Genomic DNA, 19,300 nt, shown 5'->3' with positions numbered 1-19,300 from the left:
AATTCTATTCCAATATATTCTTGTGATATACTATAGTTTAGAATGCACGAAATGTATTTCAAGACATCCTTTAACAATGGATTTTGTGGAGATTATGTAACTTGCCCATCCTTTAAAAGTAGAGAATGTACACACAGGGCATACGATTTACATTTTGTTTTGTCACTGATCCCAGGACCCCCCTCAGCCCCACAGAATGTCATCTCTAACATCAACAATACCAGCGTGATTCTGGACTGGAGCCCTCCTGCTGATGGTGGAGGACGAAAAGATGTGACATACCTTGTGATTTGCAAGAGGTGCAGCGTGGATTTGATTCAGTGTGAGGAGTGCGGTACTGGTGTCAGATATATTCCACAGGAGGCTGGCCTCAAGAACACCACGGTCATGGTGGTGGACCTCCTGGCTCACACTAATTACACCTTCGAGATTGAGGCAGTGAATGGGGTGTCGGAGCTGAGTTCCATCCCTAGACAGTTTGTGTCTGTAAATGTCACGACAAATCAAGCAGGTAAGTGCCCTTCAATAAAATGAATTAGGATTTGGACTTCATTGACCTGCAGAGATTGCAAATCTGTTTCAGTTGTTGTCAGTTTGCACAGTCAGCTGAATGCCTGTGCCCATTTCTAAGTGTTTTTTCATTTATACACCTGTTGTAAATTGAAATTAATATTATACAATCTGCTAAATAGTTTGAATGAAAACATGATTTGGAGGTGCCGGTGTTGGATTGGGGTGTACAAAGTTAAAAATCACATAACACTGGATTATAGTCCAACAGGTCTATTTGGAAGCTCTAGCTTTCGGAATGCTGCTCCCTGCTATAAATTCTGTGTCCTACGATCTTATATTCCTCAACCACCTGATGAAGGAGAAGCACTCCTAAAGCTAGTGCTTCCAAATTAACCTGTTGGACTATAACCCATTGTGAGGTTTTTAACTGAATGAAAACATGTGAATTTACTTTCAACACCGATAAGGATAAATTCTTACCTTATAGAGCACATTGTTACATTTTCAGTTTTTTTCACAAAGGAATATTGTATTGCTTTGTAAAGAAATTAGGAATAGTTCTTAGTAGTCAGTACCACTTTGTGCAACAAAGACCAGCGCTGTGGCCATTTTCCTCTAGTGCTCTGTAAAAATGCCAGGGATTCTATGTGAAATCTACTATTGCACATTAATTCACCACAGTTCTGCACATAGCTTCAGAAACATGGCACTGGGGTTCATGCCCCAACTAAATTGATCATTTCGTTTTTAATTATTGAGAATTTGATTAATTCTGGACATTGTTCAGACTCCTGTATTTTTGTATGTCTTACCGCTGATGTCGTGTTTGCATACAAGATCTCAGCTGTCTATGAAGGTTCTAATTAAAGCCAATTTGGACTGATTGAATGCAGATGGGTTTGTTGGAAGAGAACAAAATGGAATGAACCTAAACTGATGGATTGCTGCATTGTTCAAGGTACCATGATACAGTCTAAACATTCAGACTCTGTAGGAAGCCTCAAATAGTCTCATTCCCATTCTTCAACTGTGCCTGTTATGACTGGGGGCAGATGTTCACAGGTAAAGGGACGGCTGGAAAATGGGAAGCTTTCTGAAATGAGATAACCAGAGTCCAGAGACAGTATATTCCTGTTAGAGTGAAAGGAAAGACTCATAGGTATTGAGAATGCTGGATTACTAAAGAGCATTCAAAACATTCTTAAGCAGGCAGCCCAGACCATAACTTTGCAATTTGTGTACAGTGAAAATTACCAGGAGTAAGTTAGCGAGGTTGATTACCAGGTTTAAAACAGACAAAACATTTATTCATAAAATTACCCAATGAAACACAAAAAAACAGAATAAAGAACCCTGACAGAACTCAGTCTATCCAAACTAGACTTAAGTATACTGTTCCAAATATACACAACAGTCCCAATAAGCAAACCCCCTTTAAAACACAGTACAAAAAAAGGTCAGATTCTTACAGGTTGAAGGAAGAAGGGCAGAAGAGAGAGTTTCCATACAGCTCATTGTTGAACTCCCAACCAGTTCTGGACTGAATTAAACTGCTCAGCTCAGCTAGAGAGCTGACCACCCCCCTTTCATTATACAGGTCACATCTAAAACATGACCACTTTGGCCTGAAGTCTCATCTGTTTACATATAAACAAAAGGCCTCTCAAAATCCTTTTCATCTCTGTACCAAAGCAGTCTGATCAGAGCCCAGCCTGGTTTATTATCCCTCTGAAAAATATCAAGGACAGAGTCTCCTTGAGACAAGGAACAGCTTTTAGAAACAAAAGACTGACTTTGTCACATGCCTCAACTAGTAACAGTTAAATAGATTATTACATCCCATACTATTTGAACATGACCACTTATGTATCTGTAAATGTAACAAACATGTTTTTACCAAATGTTAAATTGTGGTCCAGAAAGTCCATTAGCTTTTTTTTTGTCTTTAGTACTGGAAGTCATATATTTAAACGGGGTGGTATGGTGGCTCAGTGGGTTAGCACTGCTGCCTCCACCACCAGGAACTTGGGTTCGATCCCATCCCCATGCAACTGTCTGTGTGGAGTTTGCACATTCTCTCCATGTCTGCATAGAATTCCTTCAGGTGCTCCAGGTTTCCTCCCACAGTCCAAAGGTGTGCAGGATAAGTGGTTTGGTCATGGGAAACGCAGGATTACAGGGAAAGGGTGGGATGGTTTTCAGCGGGTCGGTGTGGACTTGATGAGCTGAATAGACTGCTTCCACATTATAGAGATTCTATGATTCTAAGCAATATGTAGAGATGCCCCACCCCTGGAATACAAACAGTATGAGTTTTTCAAATAATCTGTTAGGAATTTCAATATTAAACAGTCACTTTGGTGATACTGCTGTCATTTTTGAATATCCCCATTTAGAGTTCTTACCAAGTATGTTATAATGAATCAGCAGAAAATCTAAAATCTTAAAAGTTGAAATGTCAAACAACAACTCAAATCATTTAGTCAAAAGTAATAGTATTTCACTTTTACCTGGGAGCTGAGTATCCAACTAATTTGAATGATTGTTCAAAGTGATCCATATGACTCAAAGTGATTTATTAACCAAATTAATCCACAGCATTTAAATACTTTACAGGTCTTTCTGATTTGATAATAGGATGAATGTCATAAGAGTACTGAAAAAGGAATAATAAATGACAGTTAAGTATGAGTTCTCAATTTTTATAATTTTTTCTTCAACCAGACAGAAAAATATAGAAGCAATGATTTGTGAAATCATGTACAAAGCAACTCAGCACTTTAAGAACTGATTGATTCCAGTGCGTCCTAGCTACATAGTCCTGAAACAAACTCAAACTAATAACATAACTGTGTGAAGTGCCTTTTATCCCAGAATATCAGAAAGTAATTATTTTGCAGATATATTGGGAGCCAGTTATACAATCATGTATTAATTCTTGTGTAACCTTATACTCGATTTAACAGATGATAATATTCAAACTGTTGGAATTACTGCACCCACTCAGATGCCAGGAGGCCCAGTCAATTCTGACAAACAGCTTCATAATTCAATGCTACATATGTCAGATATGTTTTTGCTAAATTTGCAAATTCGCATACTAGATGACACTGCACAAGTGGAGTTTTAGCTTCTTTATCTTCTTATGAAATAAGGTAACCAAAAACAATTATATGTGCTTTTTAAGTTGCACCCTCTCAGCAAAGTCAGAGCATCCAATATGATCATGCAAACTGCACTTTTAAAATTCATTTTAAATTTTAAATCTTCAAAATTGAACAGGGCTATTTTCTTTTACAAATTCATCATAAACTCAAGAACAAATGCAATTTTGACATCCCTCACTGACCAAATCATCCTGTAATGGAATTCCTTAAAGCTAACTCCATTGTAGATCCCATAAGTAGAAGATGTCCTCAAGGACACATGATAAGCAGCCATGCAGTACAATATAAAGCCCACAAGTGAGTTTAAGTTGATAATTCATGAGCAACAAAGTCATACATTCTGTTTCTACCACATGCTAAATAAGAATTAAAATGATGAAAATTAGATGTAAATTTTACTTTGCAATGGGAGCTAAATTGATGTGTTATTTGCAGATGGTTCTGATGGCATGTTTTTTTACAGCACCATCTGTTCTCAGTTGTGGCATCATTTCCATAAAATGAAAAAAAAAAGTGTGAAATAAAATACAGTTCTCAATACATGAGTCCGCAGGGAGGGTAAAAACCTGTCTACTATTGATTGCTAACTGGCACTAGCAGATACTGTTCATCATAAACTGAACATTATTTTGCAATCTGAATGACAATATGTCCAGAAATAGCTTGTATGTGAAATACTGCAGTCATACCATGAGTGTGATTTCTACCCTGTGCTATTTTACTTTCAATTCCAGGAGACAGACATCCAACAACTGTCGCCTAATATTATTAAATATAATCACTTAACCTTGACAGCAAACCCTCATATCCATGAAAAGCTGTGTCCATGGAAATAATATTTACTTGGACTTGACTGTCAGGAAAAGGAGATGAATCAGTTTAGGCACAAGTTTCACACCAATCCAAATTTCCTTTCCTTTGACTTCGATAGAAGTCAATCTGTACAGATGGTAGCCTAAACATGGACTCATTGGTGGTATTGGCATACAATAAAAAGATGAAGCTGTACTTGTCTGACCTGATCCCCCTTCCAAGGACTCAACATGCCTTCCACCACTCCACATCCAAATATTCTTGTAAACCCCCTTCCATCTCCAAACTCCACTGGATCTGTCCCAATCTGTGCCACCCACCACTTCCGACTGCTACCAGAAATCCCTAGATCCAACACTCACCGGTCCCTTGCCCAACACTCACTGTCGCTGTGCCCAACATTTACCCTCAGTGCAAACACTGGACCCAGCTTCTTCCATCCACACCAACCTACTCTAAATACTGCATCACGTCCCTTGCCACCTTGTACCCAAGTGGCACACTACTGCCTGGCATCCTTCCCTCCATTAGGCTACTGTTACACTTACCGTATGTACTTACAGTTTAACAGCAGGTGTCAAAGTTTATGTCAGCATTTTTTTAAACACCAGAATACAGTAGCTGATTTTAGTGATAAAGGGGCCATGTTTTACCTTTCTCTCACCGTTCCGTGCTATGAAAAATCTGTCTGAATGAAAGTGTGGTTCCACATTTCTGAGGGTACCCTGATCAAATTCCCCTCTCAGAAATCCGTTCGTAAAGAAATACTGGTGAGGAAATCTGTGTGAGATTGCACTCTTTGGAAAAGCCAGCCCATTACTTTGCATTAACGTCACTGGTCCAAACGCCTGGAACTTCCTTCCCAAAAGTTCTGAGTCTATAGCAGATTTGTTGTTGCGATTCAAGAAATTAACTCACCAATGGTTTTTCGGAGGCAAGTCAGGATAGGTAACACATTCTGACCTTGCTAGCAATACTGACATCCATGAAAACAAAACTAAATAACTTGATGACTTTACATTTAAATTGGCAAGGTTAAAACTCCCAAAACATTGCAGGTATAAAATACTATGCTGGACACTGGAACCTGGATTAATCATAGCAAATGCTGAACCCTCGCAATGGATCAATCAGTATTCAATGATACAATACATCGTTACTCTCTTCAATGATGTTCCCTGGTCTTGGAGCATTGCAAGAATTGTCTGTTTTTATTTACTACTTATTAAAGAATTTTGATTTTGGCAAGACAGTGATCAGTCACCTTCCTTAGTGTTGCATTTATCAATACTTGTGGCTGTCTTTATGTACATTTTCTGATTTATGGAAAATAAACTCTAACGAGAAGCCAAGACTTCTGGTAGCTGAAGCCTGATAATGATATCTTTAAATCAGTGTTTTCAAATCACAAATCCATCTATAAATGTGGCTACCCACCCTATTGTACAGCTCGTATGTCTTATGGTCACACACCATTCAAAATAAAGCAAACAAAATAAAAATTAAACTGTTTCATAAAGCAGGCAATGGGTTTCCAGTAACCTAAACATCTGATGTTAAATGGGAGATAAATCTATTTGCTGAAAGTAAATAAAAAGAAACTGGCCCCAGACCCCGTTTAATTTTCTAACTTAATATTGTAATAATTTTAATATTTATTATTTGTTTTCTCAATATTAACATTAGTTCACTGTATCTGCATGTACCATTATTTTACAAGTCTTTATTCTGAGGTTTGCCCTGTAGAGGAAGGTAAGGACTGAAGAATAAAATCTCCTGGTTGTCAGGATTGTCTGCTTGAAAATGATGTGTCTGAATGGCCCCAGTGTTTGAGTTAAAATTATGTAGTTGCTGGTTGCTTTGAGATTGTAAACCACAAATAATACATGTATCATTAATTTATCACTATTACCAAGCATCTCTGTAAGCCTTTGCATGCTTATAATTACAGTTAGTGCTAATGTCTCAACCCCTTACACATCAAGATAGAAAAATGCAGGTGAAGAATAGTTGAGCTGAGCTATTTCATGCTTGTTTGTTATACTATACTGTGGAAGGGTGAGAAGGCCCACCTCGTACCTTCAGCTTGACAAATTCACATACTATTGCTATTCTACCTCTTGACACATTGTACTGCAATCTCCTCTTGTCTCTGTGAATAAGGAATGTCATCCAACATTCATAACTGCAAGATGAAAGAGAATAAGGGGGACCAGCAAGCAGCTAGATACACCCAGGGTATTCAGAGAGTAATTGTACCTGATTCTCAGTGAGGAACAATGATTAAGACATTGTCAGCACAATAAGGGCACGCTTACTGAAGTATATAGCTTACAAATGGTGCACCCTGGCAGCACAGTGAGGACTGCATTGCCAGTGACTGGGAAGTAGACCTTGGATATGAAGTTTTAAATCTCTGTTTCCTCAAGGAAAGAACTGGAAATATTTATCACAACTCACAGTTTGCTATGCACTGTTGTGTATGGGAGGTCACTAAGTCTCTCTATAAACAAAATGAGCACACAACTTCACAAAAAATTTAGTCATGCTCCTGGTATAAGGTGCCATTGACTGTGCATAAACCACTTTATGTCACTTTGACACCACCGACTGAAAGAGGTCACACTTTCTCAACATCCAGCTGGTATGTAATGTGGCTCAGTGCAGCATGCAGGTCAATACATTGGCAGTAGGATTGATGCTCTTCAGTCTACAGTCGTCTGCTGTGCCATCTGCACTTGACCCAATGGGCAAAGAAAAGGGGTGGCTACCATGTGAGAAGTACTACCAACTGATGCCATGCCTGATGACTCCAGTATGCAACTCTTGCATATGTGGGCAGCATATAAACCCTGGAGGCTACTTTGTACTCTGCAGTTGCCTCGCAGGTTGAAACAATACCTGGATCTTGTCTTGGACTTTGCAGTATTTGGCAGAACAGGTGCCAAACTTCATAGTAATTTGTTGCATCACGTTTTCAGCATCATGAGGGGACTGCCTTTGCTACAGGCATTGAACACAATATATGGTGCAGGAGGTGAAAGAAAAGGCGACCTAGAACGTTGCTTTCCTGGTTGCACTCTCCCTGAAGTACAATCTAAATGAGATACCCATTAATACATTGATTCACAATCCACCAATAATTCTACAACTTGTCTCCTTTGTATTACTAAACACCTTCTTTGTAGATGGTTGCTTGGGATCAAGGATGACTCATTTCCATTCCAGTTTGATGGACTTACCTCAGAACTCAGTGTGTGAACTCCAGATTTGGCTACAAGTGGGAAGGGCCAGGGAATTGAGATATTTGGAGCTTTGCTTAATCTGTCCAAGGTCATTGCTTCACCTCAACATGGTCCTGATAAAGTCTGCCATTGTGTTCAATGACTCCTTTTCATCAGGCACTAGCCAGACACTCCTTTGAGTCAATGGGGATGCTTGATCACTTCAAATGATCCTTTCTGAGTGAAGTGGTTACTTTGGGAGTCTGGTAGAAGTCACACGAATGACATGTCTGCACCAATGGAGCTATGTTGAGTGATTAGTACTGCAATGTTGGGCATGTTGCTTGGAAAGGAACACTGCTGTTCAACAACCTTTCTTGCTGGATTTAGATTAGATTACTTACAGTGTGGAAACAGGCCCTTCGGCACAACAAGTCCACACCAGCCCTCCGAAGAGCAACCCACCCAGACCCATTCCCCTACATTTACCCCTTCACCTAACACTACAGGCAATTTAGCATGGCCAATTCACCTAACCTGCGCATTTTTGGACTGTGGGAGGAAACCGGAGCACCTGGAGAAACCCACGCAGACATGGGGAGAATGTGCAAACTCCACACAGACAGTTGCCTGAGGCAGGAATTGAACCTGGGTCTCTGGTGCTGTGAGGCAGCAGTGCTAACCAATGTGCCACCGTGCCGGCCTTAATGGAATCTAGCAACCATTGATGGTGCTTTTCAGGTCAGGATGCCTGTTGCAAATTGCCCAAGTCTTTAGAGCATACAGCAGCACAGGGATCATCAATGCTTGGTAATCTATCAATTTAGCCGTTGGGTTTGAGATCCTAATTTCCTCAAGTGCTCTTTTCCTCAATCGGCAGAAGAATGAGCTGGCAGATGGAGCTGATGAGGTACTTCTGTTTCTTTGCCTCTCTTTGACATGAGGGAGTTCCCAATATAGAAAAAATAAATCACGTTTTCCAGAATCTTGCCATAGAACCTACCTGACTGGAGAAGGGTTAAGTGGGGTGTGTAGGGAGGGGAGGGGAGTGGGTATTTTGATGTTGGAGCTAGTTGTAAATGCAAAAAGTAAAAGCACCAACTGCTAATCATGGACTTTTCAATCTCGTAAAGGCTTTGACTTTGTCAGTTATAAAGCCCTATGGAGTATGTAGCTGCATTCACAATTGTCACCATTCTCCAACTCATGCAATCTGTAATCTTTAACAGTGGGTTCATCACAGACTCTGGCTCAGTGACGATTGGGGTCAAACAAAGCTGTTTTATCATACCAGCTGAACAGGCTGCGTCTGTTTTCGCTGGAGTGTTGGAGGCTGAGGGGTAACCTTATAGAGGTTTACAAAATTATGAGGGGCATGGATAGGAATCATAGACAAAGCCTTTTCCCTGTGGTGGGGGAGTCCAGAACTAGAGGGCATAGGTTTAAGGTGAGAGGGGAAAGATATAAAAGAGACCTAAGGGGCAACTTTTTCATGCAGAGGGTGTTGCGTGTATAGAATGAGCTGCCAGAGGAAGTGGTGGAGGCTGGTACAATTGCAACATTTAAGAGACATTTGGATAGGTATATGAAGAGGAGGGTCTAGAGAGATATGGGCCGGGTGCTAGCAGGTGGGACTAGATTGGGTTGGGATATCTGGTCGTCATGGAAGAGTTGGACCGAAGGGTCTGTTTCTGTGCTGTACATCTTTATGACTCTATGACTCTTCATTGGTTTTGCTACTTCACCGCACTTCCAGTGAATTACTCCTTTATGTGGAGAAAATCTACAGAACAGATGGAAATTGCTCAACAAGTGGCACCTTCAATCCAAAAATTGAAATCACTCCAGATTTAGTCACGCACATGTGCAGATGATACTTAGATCTGCAGTCACTAAGAAATTGAGTTACTTTTATTTTCTCACAAGCTTCAGAGAAGGAATTGGCAATAGATCTTTCATTAATCACCTGGAAAAATAGGGCTTGAGTTTTGCAAAGACAAAGGAGGATCTCAGCTTAACCTAAATGGTGCTGGGACCCCAACTCCTGATGTCCTACCATAAACCTAGCACCTCCCCTTTTTGTTTCCCAGGATGGGCAAGCAGGAAGGGTGGGTTTTGCTTTATATGTCCACAGTTCACAAAGGCAGCTGCACATGTTAAAATGCAGCTGCCCTCAGTCAGATCCATTTCCACTAGTGAAAAGTGCAACGCAAGACTTGCATGTTTTAGAAGTTTTAAAACTTCAGGCATACTTTGGAGTGGTAGTATACCCTTCTGGATAAGTGTAAGGTCACCTTTGTGTGAGATCATTTGCCTTCGTGATTGCTCAAAGTAAATAAGAATTTGCATAACATCTGGATAAACCCATTGGAGCTGTTGCAGCGTCAAGGAAACTGTTAAACTCTGAATTTATTTAAATCTCCTGATTTAAAATGCTTGAACAAACTCTGCAAAAAATCTCATATTTTCTTTTCACTTGGTCTGTTGACATAAAGGCGAACACTACCATGAGAAATTAAAGCTCGATGACCGATGTCACAAATTAACACTATTAGAGTGGTCTGCTTGTCAGTTCACAGTTTGATTGATAAGTGGTTATAAAATCTTTGAAATTGTGTTATAGCAATTCTTGTTTTCATAAAGGATTAGGGTGATGAAGGCAGTTAAATGTAACTTTGTTCATCGATGAATACTATCTGATTAAATAATAATGTTATTGTGGAACTTTATTTGACCTCATGGGTCCCAAGGTTAGCGCATGCTGGGAGATATGGCATGGAGGATCTGTGGGCAGTGTAAGGATGGTGGGTAAGTGAATGGGTTAGCATGAGTTCACACTTAATTGGCATAGAGTCTACCCTGGACCATGGTTATGGATAGATGGGATTTGGTTGGAATAGAGTTTGTACAAGGATATGAGGTTAGAGTCGAGAGTGTGGTGCTGGAAAAGCACAGCAGGTCAGGCAGCATTCGCTGAGCAGGAATGAAGCTTGTGGGCCGGTGCTGAGAGATAAATGGGAGGGGGGGTGGGGTTGGTTACCCATTAGTCAGCACTGGAACCGTATGGGTCAGGTTTTCTTGACTGTGAGCTCCCAACTCAGGAATAGAAACTCAGGCCTCAGTCTACGAGTGGGCAGCTCGACACTGTCGATTTCATAATCCACCTGAACACATTACAAAAATAAAATACAACACGTAACATTCCAAACCAGATGAATAAACCAAAGCAATGTAGACCAAGATAAACTAATCCTCCTGTGCCTTCCCGTAGTGCCCATCTTCCACGAGTCTTTACCTGTCCTAACACCTTTATGCAACGTTCCCTAAGTGACTGCAGCACAGTTGAAACAGGTTGTTTAGTTTCAGTGGAGGAGATTGCAGATAATCATAAAGATGTACAGCACAAAAACAGACCCTTTGGTCCAACTTGTCCAGGCTGACCAGATATTCAAATCTAATCCAGTCCCATCCAGCACTTAGCTCACATCCCTCTAAACCCTTCCTATTCATATACCCATCCAGATGCCTTTTAAATGCTGTAGTTGTACCAGCCTCCACCACTTCCTCTGGCAGCTCATTCCATACACATACCACCCTCTGTGTGAAAACGTTGCACCTGAGGTCCTTTTTACATATTTCCCCTTACCCTAAACCTATGCTCTCTAGTTCTGGATTCCCCCAGCCCAGGGAAATGACTTTGGCTACTTATCCTATTCATGACCTTCATGATTTTATAAAACTCTATAAGGTCATCCCTCAGCCTCCGACGCTCCACAGAAAACAACCCCAGCCTATTCAGTCTCTCCCTATCGCTCAAATTCTTCAACCCTGGCAACATCCTTGCAAATCTTTTCTGAAACCTTTCAAGTTTCACAACATCCATCCAATAGGAAGGAGACCAGAATTGCACGTAATATTCCAAAAGTGGCCGAACCAATGTCCTGCACATCCGCAACATCACCTCATAAGCCCTATATTCAATGCTCTGACCAATAAAGGAACACTCTCCAGAACCTTACCATTAAGTGTATGAGTCCTGCTTTGATTTGATTTTCTAAATGCATTACCTTACGTTTATCTGAATTAAACTCCATCTGTCACTCCTCAGCCCATTGGCCCATCAGATCAAGATCCCATTGTACTCTGAGGTAACCTCCTTTGCTGTCCACACCTCCAATTTTTGTGTCATCTGCAAATTTACTAACTATACTTCCTATGTTCACATCCAAATTGTTTATATAAATGATGAAAAACAGTGGACCCAACACGGATCCTTGTGGCACACACCTGAACATAGTCCTCCAGTCTGAAAAGCAACCCTCCACCATACCTTCGAGCCAGTTCTGTATCTAAATGGCTAGTTCTCCCTGTATTCCATGATATCTAACCTTGTTAATCAATCTGCCATGAGGAACCTTGTCAAACGCCTTACTGAAGTCCATATAAATCATGTATACTGCTCTGCTCTCATCAATCCTCTTTGTTACTTCTTCAAATAACTCAATCAAGTTCGTGAGACGTTAATTATCATGCGCAAAGCCATGCTGACTAGCCCTAACCAGTCCTAGCCTTTCCAAATACGTGTAAATCCTGTCCCTCAGGATTCCCTCCAACAACTTGCCCACCACTGATGGGAGGCTCACCAGTCTATATTTTCCTGGCTTTTCCTCACCACCTTTCTTAAATAGTGGCAACGCATTAGCCAACCTCCAGTCTTCACATCTCACTTGTGACTACTGATGAAACAAATATCTCCGCATAGGGCCCAGCAATCACTTCTCTAGCTACCCACAGAGTTCTAGGGTACACCTGATCAAGTCCTGGGGATTTATCCATTTTAAGACATCCAGTAATGTGGACATTTTTCAAGATGTCATCATTTATTTCCCCACATTCTATATCTCTTATTTCCTTTTCCACAGTAAACACTGATGCAAAATGCTCGTTTAGTATCTCCCCCATCTCCTGCGACTCCACACATAGGCTGCCTTGCTGATCTTTGAGGGGAGAGAGTCAAGAGTGGGGTACTGGAAAAGCAGAGCAGGTCAGGCAGCATCCAAGGAGTAGGAAAATCAAGGTTTTGGACAAAAGCTCTGCATCAGGAATGATGAAGAGCGTTTGCTCAAAATGTCAATTTTCCTGCTCCTTGGATGCTGCCTGACCTGCTGTGCTTTTCCAGCACCACACTCTCGACTCTAATCTCCAGCATCTGCAGTGCTCACTTTTGCCTGATCTTCAAGGGGCCCTATTCTCTCCCTAATTACCCTTTTGTACTTAGTGTATTTATAAAATCCCTGACTGAAAATGGGAATTCTTCAAAAATGAGATAACAAGAGTCTAAAGACGGTATATTCCTGTTAAGGTGAAAGGAGAGTCTGGTAGGTGTACGAAAACTGGATGACTCGAGAAATTGAAGCTTTGGTTAAGAAAAAGAAGGAAGCATATATCAGATATAGGCAAGAGTGATCAAGTGAATCCCTATAAGAGTATACAGGCAGTAGGAGTATACTTAGGAGGAAAATTAGGAGGGCAAAAAGGGGACATGCGATAGCTTTGGCAAATAGAGTTAAGGATAATCCAAAGGGATGTTTAAGAAGCAATGGGCGTAGAAGATGTCAATGTCATTTAGCTGCTTGGGAGGATTTCAACTAGTAAGGTGGGGGTGTAGGACCCCGTGAGATGGTGAGGAAAGAGATCAATCTGAGACTGGTACAGTTGAGAAGAGAAGTGAGTCAAAAAGTCAGGGCAGGCAGGAACAAAGCAGAGAACAAGGTAGGACTGATAAACTAAACTGGATTTATTTCAATGAAGGGGCCTAACTGGAAAGGCAGATGAACTCAGGCCATGGTTAGAAACATGAGACTGGGATATCATAGCATTTACAGAAACATGGTTCAAGGAGGGACAGGACTGGCAGATTAATGTACCAGGATACAAATGCTACAGGAAGGACAGAGAGGGAGGCAAGAGAGGAGGAGGAGTGGTGTTTTTGATAAGGGATAGCATTACAGCTGTACTGAGGGAGGATATTTCCAGAAATACATCCATGGAAGTTATTTGGGTGGAACTGAGAAATAAGAAAGGGATGATCACCTTATTGGGATTGTCTTATAGACCCCCTAATAGTCAGAGAGAAACTGAGAAACAAGTTTGCAAGTAGATCTCAGTTGTCTGTAAGAATAATAGGTAAAAACAAGGGCTGCAGATGCTGTAAACCAGATTCTAGATTACAGTGGTGCTGGAAAAGCACAGCAGGTCAGGCAGCATCCAAGGAGCAGGAAAAAGCCTTTCATCAGGAATAGAGGCTGAGTGCCTGCAGGGTGGAGAGATAAAAGAGACGAGGGTGGGGGTGGTGAGAAAGAAGCACAGAGTACAATAGGTCAATGGGGGTGGGTATGAAGGTGATAGGTCAGGGAGGAAGGTGGGGGAAGGTAGGCAAAGAGTACAATGGGTGAATGGGGATGGGGATGAAGGTGATAGGTCAGAGAGGAGGGTGGAGTGGGTAGGTGGAAAGGAAGATAGGCAGGTAGGACAAGTCATGGGGACAGTGCTGAGCTGGAAGTTTGGAACTGGGGTGAGGTGGGTGAAGGGGAAATGAGGAAACTGGTGAAGTCCACATTGATGCCCTGGGGTTGAAGTGTTACTAGGCAGAAGATGAGGCATTCTTCCTCCAGGTGTTGGGTGGTGAGAGAGCAGCGGTGAAAGAGGGCCCAGGACCTCCATGTCCTCGGCTGAGTGGGAGGGGGAGTTGAAATGTTGGGCCACAGGGTGTTGTGGTTAATTGGTGTGGGTGTGCTAGAGATGTTCCCTAAAGTGCTCTGCTAGGAGGCGTCCAGTCTCCCCAATGTAGAGGGTGGTTATGGTAGGGGATTTTAACTTTCCAAACATAGACTGGGACTACCATAGTGTTAAGGGTTTATATAGAGAGGAATTTGTTAAGTGTGTGCAAGAAAACTTTCTGATTCAATACGTAGATGTACCTACTAGAGAAGATGCAAAACCTGACATACTGTTGGGAAATAAGGCAGGGCAGGTGACTGAGAAGCATTTTGGGGCCAGCAACCATAATTCTATTAGTTTTAAAATAGTGATGGAAAAGGATAGACCAGATCTAAAAGTTGAAGTTCTAAATTGGAAAAAGGCCAATTTTGATGGTATTAGGAAAGAACTTTCAAAAGCTGATTGGGGGCAGAAGTTCCCAGGTAAAGGGACGGCTGGAAAATGGGAAGCCTTCAGAAATGAGGTCATGAGAATCCAGAAACAGTGTATTCCTGTTAGGGTGAAAGGAAAGGCTGTAGGTATAGGGAATAAAGGATGACTAAAGAAATTGAGGGTTTGGTTAAGAAAAAGAAGGAAGCATATGTCAGGTATAGGCAGGAGAGATCGAGTGAATCCTTAGAAGGGTATAAAGGCAGTAGGAGTATACTTAAGAGAGAAATCAGGAGGGCAAAATGGGGACATGAGATAGCTTTGGCAAATAGGGTTAAGGAGAATCCAAAGGGTTTTTACAAATATACTAAGGAGAAAAGGGTAACTAGGGAGAGAATAGGGCCCCTCAAAGATCAGCAAGGCAGCCTTTGTGTAGAGCTGCAGGAGGTGGGGAAGACACTAAACCAGAATTTTGAATCAGTGTTTACTGTGGAAAAGGACAAGGAAGATATAGAATGTAGGGAAATAGATGGTGACATTTGAAAAATGTCCATATTACAGAGGAGGAAGTGCTGGATGTCTTGAAATGCATAAAAGTGGATAAATCCCCAGAACTCTGTGGGAAGCAAGGGAAGTGATTCCTGGGCCTCTTACTGAGATATTTGTATCATCAATAGGCACAGGTGAGGTGCCGGAAGACTGGAGGTTGGCTAACATGTTGCCACTGTTCAAGAAAGGTGGTAAGGACAAGCCAGGGACGATAGTCCAGTGAGCCTGACCTCGGTGGTGTGCAAGGTGGTAGAGGGAATCATGAGGGACAGGATGTACATGTACTTGGAAAGGCAAGGACTATTTAGGGGTAGTCAACATGGCTTTGTACATGGGAAATCATGTCTCACAAACTTGATTGAGTTTTTTGAAGAAGTAACAAAGAGGATTGATGAGGGCAGAGAGGTAGATGCGATACATACGGACCTCAGTAAGGCATTCGACAAGGTTCCCCATGGGGGACTGGTTAGCAAGGTTAGATCTCACGGAATACAGGGAGAACTAGCCATTTGGATACAGAACTGGCTCAAAGGTAGTAGACAGCGGGTGGTGGTGGAGGGTTGTTTTTCAGACTGGAGGCCTGTGACCAGTGGAGTGCCACAAGGATCAGAGCTGGGTCCACTACCTTTCGTCATTTACATAAATGATTTGGATGCGAGCATAAGAGGTATAGTTAGTAAGTTAGCAGATGACATCATAATTGGAGGTGTAGTGGACAGTGAAGAGGGTTACCTCAGAATACAACAGGATCTTGACCAGATGGGCCAATGGGCTGAGAAGTGGCAGATGGAGGTTAATTTAGATAAATTCTTGGTGCTGCATTTTGGGAAAGCAAATCTTAGCAGGACTTATACACTTAATGGTAAGGTCCTAGGGAATGTTGCTGAACAAACAGATCTTGGAGTGCAGGTGCATAGCTCCTTGAAAGTGGAGACGCAGGTAGATAGGATAATGAGGAAGGTGTCTGATATGCTTTCCTTTATTGATCCAAGTATTGAGCACAGGAGTTGGGAGGTCATGTTACGGCTGTACAGGGCATTGGTTGTGCCAGTGTTGGAATATTGCATGCAACTCTGGTCTCCTTCCTATCGAAAAGGTGTTGTGAAACTTGAAAGGGTTCAGAAACAATTTGCAAGGGTTGGAGGATTTGAGCTATCGGGAGAGGTTGAATAGGCTGGGGCTGTTTTCCCTGGGGTGCTGGAGGCTGGGGGGTGGCGTTATAGAGGTTTATAAAATCATGGTTATGATAAATAGACAATGTCTTTTCCCTGGGGTGAGGGAGTCCAGAACTAGATGGCATAGGTTTAGAGTGAGAGGGGAAAGATATAAAAGAGACCTAAAGGGCAACTTTTTCACACAGAGGGTGGTACGTGTATGGAATGAGCTACTAGAGGTAGTGGTGGAGGCTGGTACAATTGCAACATTTAAAAGGCACCTGGATGGATATATGAATAGTAAAGGTTTAGAGAGATGTGGGTTGGGTGCTGGCAGGTGGGACTTGATTGGGTTGGGATATCTGGTCGGCATGGACAAGTTAGACCGAAGGGTCTGTTTCCATGCTGTACATGTCCATCATTCTATCTGAGGGCATTCATGGCATGCAAATAAAAAAGTGTCCAGAATTTGCACCCAATTAGGTTTGCTTCATAGATTTTGCATCTTGGTTGAAATCTTTTCTGAAATGTGGCTGTAATTTTGGTGACATGATGGTGATCACAAAGTTAACACAAACCCATCAGAAATCCAAGACGTATTCTTGTTTCATTCAAATGTGCAATTGGTTATTCAAAGATTCTTAAATTTAAATTACTTGTTAAACAAACACAGGTCTGTTTAAACACTGTTTGCTTTGCCTTCATGTGGCCTGATTCACCACATATTGCCATTCAAACTTATCAACTGTATTTAAGCTTTTAATTAGTCTTGGGACCTTAAGGAATCAGAAGAGAGCTGAAAATATTTTGAATATATATTGATTTAATACTGCATTGACCTTTAATGAATTGTCAGGCCAATAAGTCTTATGAATTAATGCTGTTATTTATGAATTCCTATGCAGAATAACATTAATATTCCTAAAATCTAAGTTGAATTAATAAACAGGCTTTACCACAATCCATGTCAGTGGGTTTAATCATGTTCTTTATGTTCACAGACTTATGGAATGCCTACAGTATAGAAACAAGCCATTTGACCTATCATGTCCGCTTTAATTCTGCAAATGAGCAATATGACTTAGTACCATTATCCTGCCTTCCTCCTTAACTGCATCAATTGTTTCTATTCAAGTAGTCATCAAATATCCTCTTGAATGCCTCAACTGTCTCCAGCACACTTCTGGGCAGTGCATTCCAGACTCAAAGAACTGGAAGTGTTTTCTGACATTTGCTTTCCTTTTGCATGAGTTCCACCAATTAACTCTGGCTGAAGAAATTCTTCCTCATTTCAGTTCTAAAGAGTCTGCCCTTCACTCTGATGATGTGCCCTTGGGTCCTAGACTCTCCTATGAGTGGAAATATCTTCTCCACGGCCCTCTATCCAGGTTTCTCAGTAATTTGTAAGTTTCAAACAGACCGCCCTCCTCATCCTTCTAAACTCACTGAGTCCTAACACAGAGTCTTCAATTGCTTGGCTCTTCTTACCTTCCAGCAAGCTGATACCTGCACCCTCTGTTCCTCCCCCTGTTGATCCTGTACACTTGTGCCAAGTGTCACACCATGTGCAGATTCTTCCTCTGTTCTACAAAGATACCTATAGTGTTAGTTGCTGCATGAGTCTCAAACTGACAGTTATTGTCTCTTCATCTTCAGCATCTTCTTCCTCTTTCTGTTCTAATTTGGAAAGTTTCAGTTTTGGATATACGAACCGGGAAAAAAAAAAGGTAAACATTGGATTTTGGTGTGTGGAGGGGAGAAAAATTTGAAAAGTTCATGCCTACAGCACCAGTACCTGGTGACTCTGAAGAAATTATGGAGTGAGGGAAAAGTGGAATGGGAGACAGAGAATTCGTCATGCAGTGGTCCCCATTGTGGATCTTTCCAATCCTACCAATGACCATAGCCTCAGCAACATCTCATTACTAACTCTTCATTGATGGCTGAAATATGAAGGATTGCTTGTTCTCCCAGTTCCTTGCTGTTATGCTCTACCTCCTGATATGAGCAACACATCAAGGAGCATCTTGCATTTTTGGTCATGTGACTATCCTGGTTAAATAGCAGTCTCTATATGCAGTCTGTGTGTAATAGATGTGAAGCTTGAAGAAGTATGAAAGAAGGTGGAGTAAAGGGTTGAGTGCTGAATGATAGAGATAATGTCAGTGGATGAGAAGGTGTAGTGAATTAAGCAGTATATGAGGATAAACGAACTTATTTGACAGCTTGTATATGATCACTAAACTCTTTTCTGTGCTACATCCATTAGCAATTCCTTATAACACAGATTCAATTTGCAAAAAAAAGTCCAATAATCTCAAGGCCACAACGCACCACCTTTCAGAGGCACATGCAACATTTTGCCAAGGCATACATCTGCCTGCGAGGTTCAGGGGTATGAATGGTGGAGAGGGAAATTACAAGAGGACTGTGGGACACAGAGAGTCTGCAGGTGGCTGGGAGGAGATGGGAATCTCAGGAAGCTGGGGGGACGCAAAGAGGTGGGAAGACTCCAAAGAATATAGGGAGGCTATAAGGGTGGTATAAGGAGAGGGAAATTGGAAAGGATGGGGTCGAGTGAGAAATGCTGGAAAGAAGAGAGAGCTGTTTCAAATGTGTCAACAAAGGAACACTTCATTAAATGGCAGCTAAGGAAACTTGACATCACTGAAATAATAAATTACTTACAAATGAATGCGACATCTGTAGCTTAAGGCTGCATATGTTCAGA

General features: G+C 41.5%; 1 protein-coding gene across 4 annotated transcripts in view; it reads left to right on the top strand.

Moving 5' to 3' along the window:
* LOC140490277 (ephrin type-A receptor 5-like) overlaps positions 1 to 19,300 on the top strand; it is a 329,076-nt gene that overhangs the window by 178,496 nt on the left and 131,280 nt on the right. For all 4 annotated transcript variants that reach the window (XM_072589095.1, XM_072589094.1, XM_072589093.1 and 1 more), the window contains one exon: positions 176 to 511. In XM_072589095.1, coding sequence (XP_072445196.1) covers positions 176 to 511 — 336 coding nt within the window. The remainder of the gene's footprint in view (positions 1 to 175; positions 512 to 19,300) is intronic.

Source organism: Chiloscyllium punctatum, chromosome 2 (genome assembly GCF_047496795.1).
Source record: "Chiloscyllium punctatum isolate Juve2018m chromosome 2, sChiPun1.3, whole genome shotgun sequence".
NCBI lineage: Eukaryota > Metazoa > Chordata > Chondrichthyes > Orectolobiformes > Hemiscylliidae > Chiloscyllium > Chiloscyllium punctatum.
The sequence above is the reverse complement of the archived record's forward strand: the minus strand, read 5'-3'. Positions and strand labels throughout refer to the sequence as shown.